Genomic DNA, 22,684 nt, shown 5'->3' with positions numbered 1-22,684 from the left:
CTATGGAAATCGGTAAAACTGAACGTTGTTATTCAGTCTTTTAAGTCCGTGGCAATTCACAACGCAACAGTGCGTCTTTTGCGGAGTTTCTTCGTAGCGTGCGGAGGGCTCTCGTCTGCTGCTGTTTTCGCCGTCGTTCAGGCGAATTATCCAGCAAGCACTTCACGACGGTTCGGTGGCGCGTCCGACTAGCGGAGAGCAATTCACAGCTCTCGTTCTGAGTGCTAAATGCGCAAACACACGCGATATTAAGCTCAATCGTTGTTTCGCACTCGCTAGTTGCACCTGGTCCCATAGCAAACTATGCGAGAGAGTCGGTCTATGCACTACTCAATACTTCTCCGACAGGTGGCGCCACACATCTTGGATGTGTGGGATATAAAACTGAAAATAAGAACATAGAATCAAAGTTTGGCAGCTCGTATCTAAATGACAAACAAATAACAAATATAGCCGCAAGAGTCGAGGAAAAAGTAGACGAACTACCAGGCAAAGACTGGAAGTATAGTGAGCTGCTACATGTAATCACGAAAGAAATGGAAATAGAGAAGAAAACTATTTGTTGGAAAGGAAAGAAAAAGCCAAAAAGTTGGTGGAACAAGGAAATCCGGGAAGCGATCGAGATGCGACGTCAGGCATCACGGGAGCACAGACAGGCAAAAAAGGAGAAGCGGCCACAGGACGAAGTTAACCAAATATGGGAAATATATTTAGAGCAAAAATCCATTGTGCAGAAATTAGTCGAGGCAAAAATTAAAGGTGAAAGTGAACGCTGGATGACAGAGATTCGCGAAAAGAAGAAGGCCGCGCCTAGGATATTTTGGAGCCACCTAAAAGCGCTGGGTAGGAAGTCTGTCACAATGCAACAACATATGGTAGATGAAGGAGGAAATAAATTCGAAGGATATGAAGCGCTAGGTTACATTCGAAAGATAACAGCCGATTCGTTTAAAAAGGTCCCCCAGGGGATTCCCCCGGTGAGTAAAAGTACGCAAAGGAGAGCAACCGACGAAGATGTAGTACTAGAGAATTTCAATTGGAAGAAGGCCGAAGGAAAAATTCCTAAGCGCACTACTCCGGGCTTAGATGGGGTTCCCGTCAGCTTCATTAACGAACTCGGACATAACACTAAAGAAGCACTGCTGAAAGCCATAGAAAAAGTGCTTACAGGAGAGGGAAATACCAGACAGTTGGCGAAAAAGTAGAATGAACTTAATCTATAAAGGCAAGGGAGAAAAAGATAACATTCGCTCGTATAGACCCCTAACAATTACATCGGTGCTATACAGGTTGGCGATGCAGGCAGTAAAATTAAAAATAGAAGCGTGGGTAGAACAAAATGATATTTTGGGAGAACTTCAGAATGGATTTCGAATCGACAGGCGGTTAGACGATAATCTGTTTGTTCTTACCCAGTGTATAGAAATATCGAAAATAGAAAACAGGCCCTTATACGTAGCTTATCTAGATATTACCGGGGCGTATGACAACGTTAATCAGGAAATTTTGTGGGATATACTGAAAGAAGTGGGCATAGGTGACGACTGTATACAGCTTTTGAGGGAAATATACCGAGAAAATACAGTTTGTATAGAATGGGAAGGAATAAGTAGCAAGGACAGCGTTGAAATTAGCAAGGGGCTGAGACAGGGATGCCCTTTGTCCCCGCTGTTATTCATGCTGTACATGGCGAGGATGGAAAAAGCGCTAGAAGGTAGCAACATTGGATTTAATTTGTCACACAAACAGGTCGGAGCGATGGTTGAGCAGAAGCTTCCAGGTCTATTTTATGCTGATGATATTGTCTTATTTGCGGACAGTCAAGATGATATACAGCGACTGGCAGATATATGCGGAAGGGAGTGTGAGGCTCTAGGACTAGGATTTAGTGCAACAAAATGTGGATTGATGATATTCAATGATCACGGAGACCATACGGTCTTAATACAGAGCCAAAAAATACCGAGGGTAAGCGAGTACAAGTACCTCGGAATATGGGTAAATGAGGGGGATAGATATATGGAGGTACAAGAGAAAGCATCGGTAGCAAAGGGAAAGAGGAATGCTGCAATTATGAAGCACAGAGCTTTATGGGGATACAATAGGTACGAGGTGCTTCGAGGGCTGTGGAAGGGTGTGATGGTTCCGGGGCTTACATTTGGGAACTCAGTGGTGTGCATGAAGTCAGAGGTGCAATCAGGAATGGATGTAAATCAAAGGACGGTGGGCCGCCTCGCCTTGGGCGCTCACGGGAAGACGACAAATGAGGCGGTGAAGGGTGATATGGGATGGACAGGCTTTGAAGTGAGGGAAGCGCAGAGCAAAATGAGATTCGAAGAGAGGCTGAGGAAAATGAAGAAGAGTAGATGGGCAGAGAAGGTTTTCAGGTATTTGTATAGAAAAAGCGTTGACACGCAGTGGAGAAAAAGAACTAGGAGGCTCACCAGTAAATATACGGCTGGCAGTGCGGGCGATATGGCAACAAGGAGCATTAAGCGGAAGGTCAGAGAGGCGGAGAAGACTTATTGGATGACAGCGATGGAAAAGAAGCCGGCTCTGAGTAACTACCGAAAAGGAAAAAACGAAATAAGGAGGGAAAGGTTTATGATAATTCAAGGGGAAGCGCTTTACTGTTTGAAGCAAGGTCGGGCTGCCTGAGAACGCGTAGTTATAAAGCGAGATTCAGTAACGAAGAAGAACAATGTACATGCTGCGGGGGAACTAAGGAAACGATGGAACATGTACTGATTGAATGTGGCGATATTCACCCAGGTATACGTGTGGGCACGAGTCTACATGAAGCCTTGGGTTTTAGGGACAACAATGGAAAGCTGAACACGCCCGCGATAGAAATAAGTAAGAGACGGTTAGAGTATTGGTGGCAGAAAAGTAGAGATAAAGTACAAAAATAAATAATTGGGGGAAAAAAGGTTATTCTGCCTTAAGAGGCAGAGAGATGGACTGTGAATTTATATTTTTTGTTATAATAACATAGATTTAATCAATGTAGATAAGGCATTAGGACAACATGAAACAAGGAAGTTTTTTTTTTCCTTTTTTTTTTTTTTTTTTATCCTTCGAGCCTGGTGGCAGACATGTCACCGCCCCGTTATAAAGGGGACGCTCATAGCATCCATCCATCCACTCCAGAGTCTGACGTCTATGCAGCATGAAATTTGAATCTGTGCATTGAAGCGCGCCGAAAGCAAGGACCGCAACATGTACAAATACGCATATCACTTGAAACAAAATTAATTGCTACCGTTGGCTTGCTTCCTAAAATATAAGCAATTTATTACTTGGTGGAGTGTATTTTTTATAGTTGTTTTTCAGTTACTAAGAGACACGTGATCAATCGTCTGCAAAGCGCCGACTTTAAAGGCAGAAATTCTCTGTTTTTTTTTTTCTTTTTTCAGGTATACATATTTCTGTTTACGACGAATAATAGACATTTTCTGTGTGACCACAGACTCTTTCTGTAAAGACGTCTCAAGTTTTACACATATTGTTTACAGTATAGAATTGCAGGCGTCAAAACATGTGAATTGCGCAACGAGTGTCTGGTTCAAAGGCCCACCCATTACAAAACGCCCAGGCATAATTAATCATCATTACATGTCAGCTACAGCTGGCAATGATGATCAAAGTGAGCAGCTGTGCAGGTCCGTATGTTGCCTTACGGACGCGTTGTGCGTACTTCGCCAATTCACAAAAGGAAGAATTATGGCGTAGTAGGAACTCTACTAGTGTACTTGCATTAGGCATTATAGGATGGTTCAAAACGGCCAATGTTACGCGCACATACGTTCCTTTCCTTGCGGCACGATTGATGTGTCCACCGAGAAGCGAAGGCTGGCTATCGATTGACAAGGCGATGTGAACGGCCGGGTTATTAATATATGCTATCGCGTTCTATACTCTTGAAGGCCAAGCTCAAGTATCCTTCAAGCTTTCTTTTTTTTTTTTTTTTGGCTTGAATGTTCCAAAGTTATTCTGATTAAGGCCCTCTATCGGTCATTAGCTATATGGTGGCATTCACTTCCAAGCAACCCTACGCACCTGCATGCACCATACCCGCGCGGCATGCCTGGAAGGCACTGCTTCCGGGTATTCTGTGCCGCCATGTCTGTGGCCGTGTCCCCTGTGTGCCTATGCGTGATATTAAGCTCAGCCGTTTTTTGCGCCCGCCATCCGATATCACGATTAATTGCGCCGCATTTGGATGCAGCAATCGCACAAAATCTAAGGGTGACACACGTGAGAAGGCAAAATAGGCTAAATTTTATTCATTGGCGAACGTTATTCGCGACCAATGTAGCCGTACTCTGGAGGTTTCGGCGAAGAGTCGTGACGCCGTCTTCGCCGGGCTCTAAAGGCTGTGTGGTAAGCGCCTTGGTTTACCAGCAAATGGAAACCCAGATTAGTTCAGATTATGACAACTGTGTATAAAAAAAAGGAAAGCCATTTAATCAGACGCGAACGAAACACGAAAAAGAAATCGCAATGACAAAGTAAATGCATTCAGTGTCTGCCGCACTGCACTGGCGAAGACGTCTGCGAAAATCACGATACAGTAAATACTCAACGTCGACTGTCCATATTTACACATGCGTGGTACATTGCGAGTTAAAATGAGACGCATACGCTTTTGTTTTTCTCGCTAAAGTGAACTTCTGGCTGCGAGTTTTTGTACACTTGCATCAAAGTACAGGTGACTTGTAACCTCGGTCTTGTGAAATAATTTAATGACCTAGAGACGACTTTTCACCGCGATCGATCAAAACTGTGGGTGAGTCAATCACGTCGAAATGTCGGTCTCGCTCGCAGTCGACTTCAATCGAAAGTACCTCGTGTAACTGTGCTTTTACATGCATTACTTCGTAAGCGTTCTTAACCCCGCTGTCTCAACCAGGTTCGTAGAGAATCGCGCTACCATCAAATTGTTTGGTAAGCTCGCCTTTCGCGCTTACAGCTGAAATATAAGTTCAACGCTAAAGATTATTTTACCTTTGGGCGCACAACGACGCAGTCGCCGTAACTTTTCAGAGAGGGTTCATGGACAAACCCACGCTTACAATTTCTTGGCTTTCAGTTGTTCAAGCGTGACAAAACTGGTAGCGTGTACCAAGTACTCCTTAATGTCTGAAAGTTCCACCTTCGGTACGAGCGATGTCGAATGACGCTTCCTTGCTCGTTCAACGCCACCGCTTAGCGCTATTTTCTCCGTGTATCGCTGTTTCGCATCGGCGTCCAATTTCTCGGCGTACACGCTCAAGCGAGCCGAATGCTCGTCGCCCATGGCTGCAACAGCTTCACAACCGGTAAATCTAATATTTTTTTAGCCAAATCAATTAAAACAACAGTAATTTGCAGGAAATACAGGTTGTACGCAGTGGACGGTGAATGCACCGGTCGGGAAGGACGGCCTCCAAAATGGCGGCCATGCTGTTGCCAGCACAGCCGGCGCACTTTCCGCTAACGCTTCCGCCAACCTGACGTCACGTGAATACAACTTATATGCAAATGCACTGAACTTATAAAGATTTAGTTATTTATTAACAACTTACGTGTAGCCTGAAGACCAAGTAAGAGAAAAAATGTGCTCTTTGTGCTATGTTTGTTCTTATTCAGGATGATATTATTTATTGCTGGATAGTAAAAAAAGATGTATTCGTAATAACGCTTCTGTTCTATTTGGCTACCAAGTTGACGCTTAGATTAAAGGGGCCCTGCAACACTTTTTCAGCATGGTCAGATAACGCTGCCGATCGGTAGTCGAGGCTCTCGAGAACGCGCGAGCCAAACATTGCGCAGCACGCGGCGCGGGATTTAATATAAATTCTCAAAGTCAGCTAAAAATCGCTTCCTCTTCTCTCAACACATGATGCTATTTACTCAAGATCACTGCTTCATTCACTCAAGTTCCACGCAATTGGCTGATTTGAACGTGGCGCGCTGGGTAGTTACTGCGGCCGCCACTTGCCCACGCGCGATTGCACTGAAAGAACACCGCGCGTTCGAAGAAAAAAAAAGTGCTCAAGGTCATGAGGCGCGCGTGACGTACCTTCTTCCCCCGCGCCACCCCTCCCTGCTTAGCTTCCAGCGCTTTCGTCAGGACGAGAGAAGAGAGAAAGCAATTACAGCGTGCGACAAATCGTTGTAACTCTGCTCGTATTGGACGGATTCTAAAAATTTTTGGAGCGGTCGATTCGTGAGGAAATAAGCTCCCTTAATGCAGCTATTCCATGACTACTTGCAAAAGTGTTGCAGGGCCCCTTTAAATGACATGAGTACATTTGGCTACATTTCGCTTCAGTTCTGGCTTTCTTTAAAACCTGTCCAACGGTAACCCTGTCGCACATTTTGCGATTGAATGTCTCGAAACTGGTGTAACCATATATAGAGTTAATATACTGACTCTAGAGGAGCAGCTGGGCCGCCAGACCGCTAACCGCAAAAACGCTCACATCTTGGAATGTTGTCATTGTTGTCATCACGTTACTTTAAAGATGCGCCAAAATTAGCGCTATATACAACGCTCACAATACTCGCCATATATATCAATCCTAAAGAAGCATTTGCAGAATTAAAAACGTGAGGATATTTTTTTATGTTACGTGCGGGTATTGTTTAGACAAGCACTGAAAGCTATATACCAACGAGGCGCAACCGAAGTTTTTTTTAGTCTTTTTAACGGCGATATAACTTCGTGTGCCGTGTAACTTTAGTTTTGATTGACGCTTTCGGGTGACGATCACTCACATTCGCCGATGCATGCTGCAATCGACAGTTTTCTGCTTCATGGCTGTCTGCGCTAAAGTACGGCAGCAATGAGCTGAAAAAGAATGTGGATACAGGTGTCTCATCATTGCAAGTCGAAGCACCGCTCGACCACGGCCTACGCTCTTTGCTTCGAGCTGCGAATCTGCAGAGTGACCCTTCTGCCAGCGAACGGAGAAACTCTATTTGTAATGCATTATTGGTAGGGCGTGCCTACTAAAAACCATGCGCGAACCGGTGGAAATGTTAACTGTTATCAATTGGGCCAGCTGCACAGACAACGCTACATTAACACACGGCTTCACGCATCAAAACACAGCAGATGTTCCCTTACATATCGCGTAGCTGGCTTAGGTTCGTAGATTAAAACTGATTACTACACCGTCAAATCTAGCGAGCGTCTCAGGATCTGGCAACGCTCGTTTTGTTCCACCATGGCGGAACCCATGCGATTATAGGTTTCAAAATTTCAATGCATGGGCCCTATGGGGAGCTTTTCCTCTAGAGTCGGTATATTGACTCTATGGGTGTAAAAATTCGTTCAATTGTAAATATGGCTTGCTGACTTATTGTGGAAAATTAGGCATTTTTCAATAGTGTCATAAATCAGTTATCTGAAAGTTAATAATTAAACCATTGCTGTTTACCTGCTAATTACTGCGCTTGAACACTTATGAACGCTTGCGAGCTCACTGCTGCCAAATCGCTTGCAAGGTTGCCTATATACAACCTCGGCCCAAAGGAAAGTGTTTCACGCAGCTTCTCTGACAAGGTGTACGCTTAAATAAAAAAAAAACAGCATACGTGGACGTTAACCTTTGCAGTCATGCGCATCAGGGCAGCGCCACTGGCCGCACTGACGCAACTGGAGGCCACTCCTGCCGATGCCGATTCCACCACAGATGCCCAGGCGAAACAAGATGGCGGCTGGAGCGGCACGGACAAGCCTCACGCGTGCCACATTTGCAGCCGCCGCTACTACTCCTTGGAGTGGCTGCGTCGACACGTCGTCACCCACGAGCGCGGGAAACCGCTCAAGTGCGACCGGTGTCGCCGCTCGTACATGATAAGACCGGCGCTCGCCAGGCACAGGGCAAACGTGCACGGAGTATGAAGCTCCGGAGTTGCGTTTCAACCTCAATAAACTGTTGGTACGACGATTCCTGCTGCGCGCAACGCTTTCTTCAGGGTTGCTCGGGCCCTTAGCGCAGGACGGGCTCTCTATATACGCGTGCGTTCGCTTTATCGGTCGAAATTACAGGACACCTGTACATCATAAGACACATAGAGTAACCGTGGTAAAAAAGATCCTTGATGTGGTTCTGTGTTGATGCCGCCGATTATGGCAATAGGAATCATTATGCTTTATCAGTCATCAACGTTCAGGTCACCGCGGCCGCCTCCATTCCTGCCTCTTCCTCGGCGGGGGCGGAAGAGGCGGCCATAGCCTTGGCCCTCACCATCCCTAATTCATCTGTTGTCGTAAGCGACTCCAAAAAAGGCATATATTTTTTCGGAGCGGGCAGGGTCTCTAAGCCCGCCCTTTCACTGCTTTCGGCCCACCCCCTCGATCAAATTGTAGCACTAATTTGGACTCCCGCGCATGCGGGCCTTGCCGGAAACGAGGCCGCTCATGCCAGTGCCCGAGGATTTACGGTCCGGGCGCAAGCATCCGATGTGCCGCAACTCTAGCTACGGAGGAGGCGCCGTTCAGAGCACGGGATCGGCTTATTTTATTCCACATCTGCACGCACTACCCACTCATGCGCCAATCCCCACGCATGCAGGTGTGAAATTCTGTGGCGACAGCTGCAGGCTCGCACCTTTCCTTCCCCTTACCTCCTCTCCCGCATTCATCCCTCCAGTTGCCCTTCTCCCTCTTGTAAATTCTGCGCCACTTCCACAGCAGACTTAAACCCCATCATGTGGCCCTGCCCTAAGCACCCTATCCCCCCTTTCCTGAAACACTTAATTTCTAGTGAGGAGCAGTGGGAGGGTGTCTTGCGCAGACCGAGGTCCTACATTCAGGATGCCATCATAGAGTGGGCTGAGAGGGCATAGTAGGCCTATACTTCAAGTAGTTCCTTCCCCAACCCTCCGTCCCCTTCCTTTAAACAGGGACAAATAAAGTTGTTCATTCATTCATACGTAGTAATATGTTGCACACTGCAAAATTCACTTGATCCGAGAAGTGCTGGCATGGCGCAGGGGTAAACCTAACGCATGAGGCCCCCAACACTCGTCGCGGTGGTTGCTGCGGCGTTCACGCTTTTCCGAGCGCCTGCACTTCCGTTGGTGGCAGGCGCTCGTGGGCAGGCGCTCGTGTGCTTCAGAAAGGTCTATTTCACTCGCCTGCACTTCTTGAACTATACATATATAGTGCCATCATTTGGCACTTTGAGAGCGCCAGGAGTGGCTGCTTCCCGTACAGTCACTGAAATTTGATTTTGACTCTAAAATGCAACAAATTTCATTTAGATCGATTCAGGGATTGTCCCATAAAAGCATGATTTTTGCATTCTACATGTATATGTGAATAGGCTGCAGAATCGCAATTGCAACCCTAAGCTGAAGCTTCATCTTGATTTGTCACTTACTAGAACAGGACACATGCTACGGGCCGCCGCAGATTAATTCACCGGGCCAACGTAAAGATCGCCACCCGAATGTAAAGTGCGCCAAGCGCTCGAAAACAACCAGCCGATCGAGTGCATCACACCAGTAAAAAAAAAAAAAGTTGAAATCATGTCGGTATTACAGATACTGGTGAAACAGTAACAAATTCCAGTTTGTCCTAACTTGTTCGTATTTAAATCCGCCTTTGCTGCAGCATGCATAGATGCGTAAAAAAATGCAGTATACAAGCCTCGCGCTATAAGTGCAGGGCTCACGTTCTGCATGCAAGCGCATGGTACTGCAGCAGCGAGCCAGTGAATGAACGTTTCAGCAGTTTTAGTGATGGACGATCTAACTGAACATGGTTAACCGACAAACACGTCGACCATTTGGGACCGGTGATATATAAGTTATATGACAGTTTATGCAAACCTCTCTCCCTGCCATGATGCGAGAAATAGAAACGCTGCTTTTGTACTTCTCAGAGAGAGCTAGATCTACGGCACCAAGGACTCGCGATGATGCACGCAGGTGGCGGAAGCTGAAACATGAGATGGGTACTGACCCAGTGGCAATGTGTGCAGACGCGGCGCGCACGGCGGAGAACTGTCATTGAGGCCGGCCGCTCGTCGTCTTTTATAATGCGTCCCAGTCAAATAACATAATCCTCGCTGCCCAAGCAGGGGACACCTAAGAGTAAATAAGTAAACATATATAGTATCATTACTTACGCGGCTGCTATTTGAAAGAAAGCTTGACTTAAGATATATTGTTTTGTTAGGTATCCGACAGCCCTCGCTTTCAAAAGTGCGTATGTGTGCGGGACACGTAATGGCGGAGGGAAGGGGGGGGGGGAGCAGTTCTCTTTTGCAGTTTTAATGATATTATGTATCAACATATTGTACTGTTTGCTGATAACTGTATTCTCCTTCAGTCCTTACAGTCTTGAAACATCAAAGGGAAACGTGCTATCCATGCGCTTGTAGAACAAAGTTAAAAGGAACTTTCATACGAATTCCTCAGAAAAAATCCTAGTTGAGGAAAAAATATTTCTGGTCCGGGCTTCGAACCCGGGACCATGCAATATCTTTCCGGGGCTGTCGCTCTACCCAACAAACCAGGAGGCGAGCCATTCGGTATATCGCGAGGGCGAATTAATCGACAGTACGAAGCACGCGAACATTGAATTTGGCAAATCGCTGCTGCGGAACAATGCAAGGTGCATATAGTAAAAGTAGAGCGACTAACGCATTGGTTCCGCGTTCGACATCCTTACCACGGAGGGCGATTTTTTCAACTAAGCTTTTCTTTCTTATAGAAGTCCGCATGCATTTACTTGTAGTCTTGTGACGGGTGGATGGCACGTTCCTTTTTCCTTGCAGGATTCCGCAGGACTGATATGCCGAACAGTGCGTTTCAAACAGCTTGAAGTCAGCTGCACTTCCTGTGGACTGTTTAAAAACTCGGTCAAGTGTAAAGTGCACTACCACCACATTTCTTCAGTCTTTCTTATCCGCATATCCGCAATTGCATGCGTCCGCTTGTGTGTGTGTGTGTGTGTGTGTGTGTGTGTGTGTGTGTGTGTGTGTGTGTGTGTGTGTGTGTGTGTGTGTGTGTGTGTGTGTGTGTGTGTGTGTGTGTGTGTGTGTGTGTGTGTGTGTGTGTGTGTGTGTGTGTGTGTGTGTGTGTGTGTGTGTGTGTGTGCGCGCGCGCGCGCGCGCGAGGGTAAGGGGGAAGCTGGTGCGTCTCCCAGGACAAAGTGGCGGGGTCCCCTCATTCCCCAATACATACGCACGCATGCGTATCCTGCCCAGATTCTCCTGCGACGCGCCTTATTTCAAAGTTCGTCACGTGATGTTCCGCTCCGACGTAACACAGCGGCGGGTATCCTGCACGCCCGGCGCGCTCAGTTTTGATGCCTAGATCGGGTCCTTCAGTTTCAGTGATTAGTGTCTCAAATTAGGTTTCTTTTAATTGGCATCCCGCCACTTTAAATAATTAAAATCCCTTCACTGGTAATAATAAAAAAATAGTTAACGGATTTTGTTAATTACTAATTTCCGCATCGACGCAGAGTTCGTGTGCGACGACGACAGGTGCCTGACTCTCATAGCATTTTTATCTTTAAAATCTGTATTGTATACGAAAATGCAATTAAGTTTGCGGACAAATGGGAAGTCTCCTCCTAGGTGACAGTACAGTAAGTGCGTCGTGTTTATGCCTTCCCAAAGGCAGTTTATCCTTCCATATCAAACGGCAAAGAGGTGAGAATTTGTTATTTACAAGCTGAAAATATTTTATTATTTACATCACAAACATATGTTACGACGCGAAGGCCGGGGGTTGACCAGTTGTAATCAACGTTCCCTTTAATTTCAATGAAAACGAACGATTATATCATCATCGACGTTGTTGCCTCGAGTCCAAGAACACTAGCAAAGCACCTAGGGCTGTAGCAGGCCGGTAGGAAGGCGTGACGAACACGCCCCGTATATTATACAGGTACCGCGGGCAGGCTGTATGTGGCGGCTTCTCGTCTTCAAGCTGGCTGCACAGAGCGTAGAAGGCCGGCGCAAATATGGCGACGTTGCCAGCGTCGATACTGAACATGATGTGGCTCAGTGCCCGCTCAACGGCCCACCAACACTTCCTTGTTTTCGAACGCCTCTCAATATCTCGCAATATCCCGCATCAGCTTGTAAAACGTGGACGTCGATATCAGCACCGTGTGATCGACCACGTCTACCGTGACGCCCAGGGCTGCCCTGAATGCGTAGGCACAGGGAAATGGCAGAGTCATCTGCATATCCTCGCAGTGCATCATTAGCTCGGTGGTCCAACGGACCACCACAGCATCGGGACAGTATACGATCGGATAATGCACAGCACAACAGGGTCCCGTGGGCACGACACTGAGAGCCGCCCGATCCCTCACCTCGCGAGGGAATGATCCCTTAAGACCATATTGAGGAGGACACCTCCACAGAGCAAGGCTGTGCGCACGGGTCTGCCGATGCAGTCGCAGCCGATGGCGAGGTGTCTCTCCCATCGTATAGCGGACTAGCCGCCGCAGCGCTACCATGTCGTGAAGGGGTGTTCTTCACTTCTTCCATGAGCATCGCCGAAAACTTGAGGTGGAGGTAGATCTTGACGAGCCGATTCTTCTCGTTGATGAACACCTTCAGGATGCTGATGTATGGCACGATGAAACGGCATTCGGCGACCCACGCTACGCAGGCGTCGCGATGGTTTAAGTGGAGGTCGACGTGTAGCAGAGGTCCGTCGTGCTGGAACGTTGCGTTCACGTAATAGTCGCGGATAATCGAAGAGGAGAATTGGTGCTGCACGAACATGCCCAGCTGCGCCAGGGTGCCAAATGACACCAAAGAGAGGCTCACGTAGCGATCGAAAGGGTGCGTGGCCAGCTGTAAGGCCTCCACGGGACTGGGCACCAGCCATTGGAGGAGCAGGTTCCCGTTCGCCTTGCCACGAACGGCGTTGCAGCAGGCATGAGCAAGCTGCGAGTATCTTGCAGACGGGCCAAACCAGCCGATGCCGGACCACTCAATAGTGCAGTGAAGCTGGTGGACATGTTCCTCCCGAAGGTTCCCGGCCGGTTTGCAATACACCTCGCTGAACGAAAATGTAGCTTCGACGTCCTCTCTGAAGAAAGCCTGATAGGCATCCAGGAACACGTCATGCCCTTCTTTGCGATCCGTCAGGATCCACCAAAGTGGTAGCTTCAGCTGGTGGTACGTGATGAGCATTTCGAAGAGACTGAAGCCGTCACCTCCGCGAAGGACACAGCTTCCCGGTTGTCATCGCAGCGAAACGTTCGAACGAGAGCACGCGAGAGCGTTCCGCGTGCTGCGAGCTGGTTGGTTGGTTGGTTGTTCCACAGTGCTCGCCGTTATCCTCTTTCCGAACACAGCGGGTAGGGGCATTCAAATCAATAACTGGTATGGAGGAAAAAAAAGAAAAAAAACTACTAGGAGCGAGTGTTACGTGAGAATTTTGAAGCCCAATAAAAAAAAATTATACACAGCTTATATTGAATTACAGCGGAGCTGGTGGCATCAGTATTTAGCTTAGTCATTGCCAAACATTCCACAACGAACGCGAGGCGATGCGAGGCCCTCAGATTTTCCAGAATGGTTATCAGCCGGTCCTCCTCTCCACACCACCTGCTACTCCCCCGCCATAGCTTAGCCTTTGCTCTCCTCCTCTCTACCCAGCTTCACCCTCTCCACGTCGCTGCCTTTTCTCTACCAGGCTCAACTTGCTACACTAGGCTTCCCTCTCACCCACTTACCGTAAGCTTCACCCATGCTCTCTCTCTCGCAGCTGGGTTTGAAGTGCGGACGCTGGATCCCTAGAGATTTACCTCGGCTTCAAAAATGAAACAGGAGCAGGCTGGGAATTCTACCAAGAGCATCGAGCACAAGCACTGAGCGGCTTCGGGGGAGGTTGGCTTGTTTTCCCACCTCCTCCCCAAAAAATTGCCCCCCCCCCTAATTTTTTTTCCAATTTTGCATTTGTATGTGCACGTACATACACAAGCGCACGCACAAACATACATAAAGTACAATTGAACCCTCCCCCCCCCCTCCCTGAGAAAAATTTCTGGCTACGCTCCTGGTTTCGCAGCCACCACGTTGCCGAAAATATGCGGCGAGGCCTAAACACGCTTGCAATGCGGCAACTTGCGGATTTCGGTGTAGTTTATATAATTCGTATCAAAGGGAACGATATTTCAATCCATTTGTTGTCGGCATAGTGAAAATGTGTAAAGCACCATGCACTTGTATTCAATAAAATCGATATATACCATTCTTACAAACCAAATGTACAATTCCCAGCCCATTAAAAGCTCCCGATGAACTTTCGGTGTGTCCTCGCACCACGCCATAAATGAAAAAAGAAACGGACTCATAAAATAAATAATTGGAACGACTCTGAACAGATGTCACGTGAGTGAGTGAGCTAAGAACTTTATTGAAGGCCGTTAGGCCCGGCAAGTCTAGTCCACCGGTCGCGGGCACGCCGGACATCCAGGATTTGCTTGCCTAGAGCGGGGCTACGCAGATATTTCAATGAACCAACGTGTCCATACCGACAGTGGACAAGCCAGCCTGCTTAGTCTTTTTCGGCTACCATCGCCGCTGGAAGCCGTGCACGCTTGTTGGCGTGCGTGCCGGCATCTCGCGAGATAAATAGTGAGTAAATCTAAGCGGCTCAACGGGTCCAGCGGACGAGCGGAGAAGGCAGCGGAGCGCAAGATGAAAGGAAGAGTAATCAAGGTATATGAGTGTCACAGCGAAGCGGCTTAGCACCCCGCTCGTTCCCTCGGAAGTTCGTAGAACCAGAGTGGTAGAACTAAACCGTAGAGCGCACCTCGCGCTCCGCTGTGCGTCCACTTGGTTTTGCCGCCATTTTGCAGCTAAGCTGACCGCGTCTCGACTAGACGCGCTTGTCAAAAACGCGAAATATATGCAGTTCTCTGCACATCTGTGAACACGCGCTCAAATGTAATCTGTACGGAGAAGACGTCAATGTAGCACGCACTTTCTTAAGTTTCTTGTGTCGTTTTGTCTCCAATATCCAAATTAGAGATCAACACGACCCTTTAACCCTCGGTGTGTCAGCTCGCGGCGTAGCACCCGTCTTAAAGGGCCACTAAACCACCAACAGACGCTCGCCTGCTCCCAGTAAACCACGAATGTCCATGGTACGTAGCGGTATAATCCAAACATCTAGGACGAAAGAAGATGTCTTATTTGCGTCTGAAAGATGTCCAATTTTCGCTTTGCGCAATGTGGACGTCTAAAAGATATACAAAGGCTTATTGTAACGGACGTACAATGCACATGTACGCTGTGTGAACGATGGACGCTGGCGCTACTGACAACAAACGTGTCTTCCTCCCTTCGTGTTTTCCTCCCTTCGTCCTTGCCTTTTCGCGCCCACATCCAAGAACCAGTACAATACAACTGCTCTGTTATGCCGAGACACCTACACCTACTTCCAAAATCATAAATACTAAAATTTACAAAATAGTGATTCGCAACAGTTTCTTTAAGGTTACAACAGTACATATAGCGAGCACTCAAGTGAGCGAAAAGTATTGTGGCCTACAGTCTGTCGAGCGTTCGTTTTTGAGAGCCATAATTAGTGCACCTCACAAGCCGCTAGACGTCATGTGGATGCGAGTTTAAGGAATGAACATCTTTTAATATGTACTGATGGGCTAGTTGGTGAGCCATGATTTTCGAATAGGCAGCGCACAAAGGGGCAACAAATACGCACACATAAGAATCAAACACAAGCGCTGTCAGCGCTTGTGTTTGCGTCTCTTATTTGTGCGTATTTGTTGCCATTTTGTGTGCTGCCTATTCGAAAAACGTCTTTTAAATGTACAGAACATCCAGCCTTAATACCCATACAACGTACTGAGAGCGTGATCTGGGTGCATTTTAGATGATCTATAGTACATCCGTGAAATGTCATGTGGAGAAATGTAGATATCCAGAAGATGTACCGAATATCCCGAGACTAGCATTCTATGGATATCTAATGGACATTCATGGTTTACTGGGCTCCTCTCCGTACCTTTGCTCTGTCGACAACAGCCGCCGTGACGTCACCTGTATGATTAGGTGACGTCGCGAGCGAGAGATGCTGTCAGTGGGCGAACAAGAGCCTGTTTTCTGCTAGCAGCTGCGCGCGCTTCTTGCGTTTCCACCTCGGACGCTGAGGAAGGGCACTCGGAGAGGTGGATAGACGAGCCGACGAACGCAGACTAGCGAAGGAAAGAGCGAAACGAGAAAGCGCGTGCAACTCCGCCAGCGTTCGCTGTAGACTCGTGCACAACTGCAACGCCACAACTAAATTTCGACCTCTGGGTGGTTTAGGGGCCCTTTAAGTTTCCGATGGTTTTAATCCATTTTAGGTCATCTCCAAACGGCCTCGTCGATGCCACCTCTCGAAGAATGCCGAGGTCTTAATTCTTCGGGACTTTTCCCTCTGGATCCGAGCAAGCGCCGCGTTCGCAGCCGCTGCCACTTGTGTTGGAGTCGCCATCTTGCCTCGCGAAAACGCTGGTCCGCTTCCCCACGACCTACTGTACTCCTGACCTGCCCAGCTAGTGGCATTCTACCATAGTCCATTGAAGGACTATGGTTCTACGAAGCTGCCTGCGCCGGATCCAGTTCCAGACTTCGCCACTAAGGGGGCGCTCGAATTGAGTCAAGAAAAAGTTTTCGAGGTAGTGGAAATAAACAGGGAGGTGCACAGGTGGGATGGTTTCCAAGAAGACAGAATTCACTTCGATAAGAGGCTTGGTCTGGTCATGAGGTGGGTTGGCGACTGGCAGGACGCGCAGTAGCTGTTCTGGGGGACACGCGGGCCCTTCGAGGTCCGGGGTAGCTAGTAACAAAGAAGACAACCAGGGGGACTCTTTGACAGGTAGTATTGCGAAAAAACATTAAAAAAAAGTAAAAGAAAGAGGGAGAAGACGCGTGTTGCAATTACAGTTACATAAACCTGCAGGCTGGCAGAAAAAATGCAAAATGGTTAGAGATTGAGGAACACTTAAACAAAGAACAGATAAGCGTTTATGCGGTTACAGAAACACACCTTCGAAATTTGGAAGAGCCATCACATATTGACAATCATGTTTCGGAAGGGTGCAACAGGATCATATCCGAAAGGAAAGGTGGGGGTGTAGGAATGCTAATTCACCGCGGCGCCAAATGGGTTAGAGTGAAACAGACGTGTTCAGAGCACCTCTGGGTTTCGGGCACAGTTGGTGGAAAGAAAACGTGGCTAGGGGTAGCCCACTTGTGGATGCGGGGAATAACTGCAGAGAAAAGAATCAGTATATAGTGGATTGCACAAGTACGGATATTAAGGAATTTGGTAATGGGGCCGAAATTACCCTTCTATAGGGGACATGAATGCCCATATACGTGACCTTGACGGATATTCAGACACCAATGGCAAGTTATTGCTAGATCTCTGCGAGCAACACAGTCCTGAGATAACACGGGGCCTAAAAAGTGTCATGGGCAGATCACGTGGGAAGTCGGAAACAAGCAATCAAGAATTGATTATTGTCTCATGACTGAAGCAATTTATCCCTAACTGAGAGAAATGAGAATGGACGAGGGAGGGATTGAAAGCTTGGGTAGTGATAACCAACGCATGATGTTACAAATGGGATATAAAACTGGAAATGATAGCATAGAATGAAGGTCTGGCAGCTCGTATTTAAATGACAAACAAATAACAAATATAGCAGCAAGAGTCGAGGAAGAAGTAGGCAAGATACCAAGCAAGGACTGGGAGTATAGTGAGCTGTTACGTGTAATGACGAAGGAGATAGGGAAAGAGAAGAAAACTATTTGCTGGAAAGGAAAGAGGACGTCAAAGAATTGGTGTAACAAGGAAATCCGGGAAGCGATCACGGGAGCATAGACAGGCATAAAAGGAGAAGCGGCCGCCTGACGAAGTCAACAAAATATGGGAAATATATTTAGAAAAAAAATTCATTGTACAGAAATTGGTCGAGGCAAAAATTAAAGGGTGACAGAGATTCACGAAACAAAGAAGGCCGCGCCTACACTCTAAGCCGCAAAGGGAAGGAAGAAACGTGTCTGTGGTTCGTCCTTTTGGGGGGTAACTGCACTGGCACAACCATTACTCCCTAAAGGATGAACGATTCGTCCTTTAGGGAGTAACCTGCCAGGGGACGAACTGTTAGTCCTCAGTTGTTTTGAGGGACGAAATGTCGGGGTGTAAAAGTACCCCTTTAGGGAGTAACTGATTTATGCATGGTAGCTGCGTAGGACGAAACTGTTACCCCTGATGGACTAACAGTTGCCCCCTTCTGGATTAAAAAAAATCAATTTATTACAGTTCTGGTTGAATTACCGAGAATTTGGAGGTTGCTACTGCATTTGACGACATACACAATTAATATACAGAATAAATTCAGAAGTAAACTACAGAAAATTCACAACAAACCCACAGGATTCGAAACTCGTGACCATTGATCAGCAGTCGCGTATGCTAACCCTATACCACATGCCAGTACGCAGCAGAGTGAATATTCCGGGGCTATTATGTACAGGCACCGGTCTGGAAGCTGCGCGTTCTGCCATATTAGTCAAAGTAGCAAGATTCCTTATATTAGACTTCAGCCTTCAGTGTTTCGCAAGCAACCATTCGGTTATCACGTTCATGAAATTGTAAAATGCGTTGGATTGGTTTTCTGCGCGCGTTTCGAGCGAATTTTGGGCGCTTGATGAATGTATGTATATATAAACGGTCTCATGTATGCACCCGTCGACGTGCCAAGTTGCTCGCTTCTCACTGTACAGAACACGGTTGGTTATATCGTTCAGTGAAAATGTCTGTTTAATGACAAAAAAACGAAAACGTCTAAAGAAACAACCAAGTTTATTCAACGACTCGTGTCAATTCTGCAGCATCGTGTGTACACATAAATTGAACAACTTTGTTGAATGCAGAAAGATAGGATGGCTTCTCTGCATTATAGAAGAGACAATGAAAAGTGCAATGTTTTATCGAATGGATGCTGTCCATCCGACGTCAGGAAGTGCAAACGCACCATCGACAGCTGCTGAGAGCGTGTTCATAGCAGCAAGATGTTGAGACGTTTCCCAGGAGCGCAACGCTCTCATTCATCGATTTCCTGAAAAAGTAATTGCAGAAGCATTAATATTCCGGCAGAACTGTTCCTGCACATGCAGTTACGTCACAAGGCGTCTGTTAGAAATGCTGCATGCGTAAAAAATTAGACGAAAACTGCTCTTTCACAAAACCTGTCATATAGTGCAATGGAAACAGTTCAGAATGTGTATGAAGTTCGAAAAAATTCGTCCTCGAGTTAACGTTTCACGCTTTCACAGCGAACACGCTAGTGGGGCCCACTTATTTTAATGAATGAAGCTTGCTCTCATTGAGAGATATAAAATAAATGATTCCTAGCATCGCTACAAACGAGCGAAATCTGCGGATGCCGTCGCCGACTGCCCGTGTAGCGATGCTAAGCCTTTAGCTATAGGCATACTATTTTAACAGCCAGTCTTCCCAAATGACTTGGTTACATTACTATAGAAGATATAGTGCGGAGTTTACGTGAATTTTCTTTTAAGTCGCGAATATTTCTGATAAACAACGCTTATTTGGGCAGCACTGAAAACAAAGCTATTTTTGAACAGCTGTACTTGCTACAGCTAATGTTGAGCCTTCACCGAGGTTACCATGTTTCGATGGCCCAACCATCATGCTTGTAATTCTATAGCAGGCGGGGCGCACTCCCGACGCTGTATTGCGCGAGCTCAACAATCATGCGTGTTTTGTTCGCGCAGAACGAGAATGTTAAACAAGCGGTGATCGTTAGATATCAACTGCACACAGGTAAAATCACGCGGAGCGATGGCAGCCTTGTTTACACTCACCTCTCAGGCGATGTCCCAGTCGGCTCGCGGCATTTCGATAGGGTAGCACTTCATTCCAGTAGCAGATCACGTTTACCACAACGCGAAGATGATTCAGTGCACCACAAGTGACAGCAATCGTAACCACGAAACGAGAACACATCCACAACGCACCGCAAAACCGCCGAGTCCTAGCTTGTCGTGCATACGACGAGAACACCACGCCGCGCATTGATACAGCTTGGGCGCGAGCACATTTTTATTTTTGTGTGTGTGAAAGCGTTTTCACATTTGTTTATTCTTATGCCATATGAACGATATTACTTTACTTCTGCCGCAGTTGCCGTAGTTGACAAGACCTTTTACACTTAAATAAACTGTTAACAGTTCATTTCTTTAGCGGACTCTTTGAATACGCGCATGCTGACCATTCGTTCGAGGTCGCCACTGCGCCGGAAAGTTCCATGGGAGTAAACGTTGCTCCCTGTGGTCTAACAGTTCCTCCCTCACTTTGCACACGGCACCCTCGTCTTGCAGTTAATCTCTGCGGGGACGAACTACCGGTTGCGGGGACGAAATGCAGCACTTACTCCCATTTCGCACCTTTGCGGCTTAGAGTGTAGGGTATTTTGGAGCCACATAAAAGTGCTAGGTAGGAATTCTGTCACAATGCAACAACATATTGTGGATGGAGGAGGAAATCAATTGGAAGGGTACGAAGCGCTAGGTTACGTCCGAAAAGTAACAGCCGATTCGTGTAAAAAGATGGTCAAGGGGATTTCCCGGTCAGTAAAAGTATGAAGGAGAGCGCAACTGAGGAAGAGCTAGTACTTGAGAATTTCAACTGGAAAAAGGCCGAAGGAAAAATTCCAAAGCGCACTGCTTGCCCTGGGTTTTGATGGGGTTCCCGTCAACCTCATTAGCGAACTAGGACATAACAATAAAGAAACACTGTTGAAAGACATAGAAAAAATGCTTACAGGACAGGCAAATAGCGGACAGTTGGCGAAACGTAAAATGAACTTAATCTATAAAGGCAATAGGAGAAAAGGATAACATTCGTTCGTATAGATCGCTAACCATTTCATCGGTACTATATACAGGTTGGCGATGCAGGCAGTAAAAATAAATATAGAAACGTGGGCAGAACCTAACGATATTTTGGGAGAACTCCGGAATGGATTTCGAATCGACAGGCGGGTAGACGATAACCTGTTTGTACTTACCCAGTGCATAGAAATATCTAAAATAGCAAACATATGCCCTTGTACGTGGCTTTTATAGACATCACTGGTGCGTACGACAACATTAATCAGGGAATTATGGGGGATATATTGAAAGGAATGGGCAGGTGACAACTGTGCACAGCTTTTGAGGGGTATATACCGAGAAAATGCAGTTTGCATAGAATGGGAAGGAATATATAGCAAAGAGAATGTGGATTCTTTTTGGGGCTGAGAGAGGGATGTCCTTTGTCCCCGCTGTTATTCATGCTGTACATGGTCAGGATAGAAAAAGCGCTAGAAGGTAGCAATGGTTGGTTAATCTGTCACACAAACAGGGCGGCGTGATGATTGAGCAGACGCTTCAGGTTTATTTTATGCAGACGATATTTTCTTATTTGCGGAAGTCGACATGATATACAGCGGCTGGCGGATATATGTGGAGGGAAAGGTGAAACTCTATAGGACTAGGATTTAGTGTAACAAAATGTGAATTGATGGTATTCAGTGATCCCAATGATCAGGCGGTGTAAATTCAGGGCCAAGAAATGCCGAGGGTGAGCGAATACAAGTACCTCGGAGTATGGGTAAATGAGGGTGATAAGGTACATGGAGGTACAGGAAAAAACCTCGGCAACAAAGGGAAAGAGGAATGTTGCAATAATGAAGCACAGGGCGTTATGGGGATATAATAGGTACGAGGTGCTTCGAGGTTTGTGGAAAGGTGTAATGGTTCCGGGGCTTACATTTGGGAACTCAGTGGTGTGCATGAGGGCAGAGGTGCAATCGGGAATGGAAGTAAATCAAAGTACTGTGGGACGCCTCGCGTTGGGCGCTCACGGGAAGACGACAAATGAGGCTGAAAAGGGCGATATGGGATGGGCAGGTTTTGGGGTGAGGAAAGCTTAGAGCAAAATGAGGTTCGAAGAGAGGCTAAGGGATATGAAGGAGAGTAGATGGGCAGATAATTAGGGGTGTGCGAATAGTGAATTTTAGAACCGAATCGAACACGAATCGAATAGTGATTGCATGCTATGAGCGTCCCCTTTATAACGGGGCGATGTCAAGTGTGCCACCAGGCTCGACAAATAAAATTTTGTTCATTTTTTTTTAATGTTGGCCTAATGCCTCTACTTTGATTAAATCTATCTTACAAAGAAAAATAGTAAATTCACAGCCCAGTTATCTGCCATTTACGGCAGAGTGTCCTTATATACCAAAGCCGCGGCGAAAAGGCCCCTAGCGGCAGAAAGAAGCGCCAACATGTGCGTCTTGGCGTTCTGCTCACTGGTCAGGTCAGGTGGGCTGCCCACGCTCCGCTGAGCAGCGGGCGAGCGCCGAGCGGTCCGTTCCAGTGATGCCAACCCTAGACAATTATCCCTAGATCTAGAGATATCCTGTCTCTCTCTCAGGGTTTTGGCGTCTTTTTATTGAATCTAGGTATTTTTATAAGGCTCTTTAAATGTTACATAACGCGGCCTAATCAAAAGCACTACTGAGTAATCACGCTTGTTGAACTAGAAAGGCTGTAAAAACAATAATTTTCGCTATTCGCTGTTTTTCATGTAACAGAGCTTTGGTGTTTCGCTGGGCCGAGTGAAG

At 46.9% G+C, this 22,684-nt stretch overlaps 1 protein-coding gene across 1 annotated transcript in view; it reads left to right on the top strand.

The window, feature by feature from the left end:
• LOC119391799 (ras-responsive element-binding protein 1-like) overlaps positions 1–7,929 on the top strand; it is a 29,056-nt gene extending 21,127 nt beyond the window's left edge. Inside the window, exon 2 of the mRNA XM_037659450.2 lies at positions 7,605–7,929. Within this exon, the coding sequence (XP_037515378.1) occupies positions 7,605–7,894 (290 nt within the window). The 3' untranslated portion in view covers positions 7,895–7,929. The remainder of the gene's footprint in view (positions 1–7,604) is intronic.
• The last annotated feature ends 14,755 nt before the right edge of the window (positions 7,930–22,684 follow it).

The sequence above is a fragment of the Rhipicephalus sanguineus genome, chromosome 1 (assembly GCF_013339695.2).
Source record: "Rhipicephalus sanguineus isolate Rsan-2018 chromosome 1, BIME_Rsan_1.4, whole genome shotgun sequence".
NCBI classification, from domain to species: Eukaryota; Metazoa; Arthropoda; class Arachnida; order Ixodida; family Ixodidae; genus Rhipicephalus; species Rhipicephalus sanguineus.
This window is presented reverse-complemented; position numbering and strand designations above follow the sequence as displayed.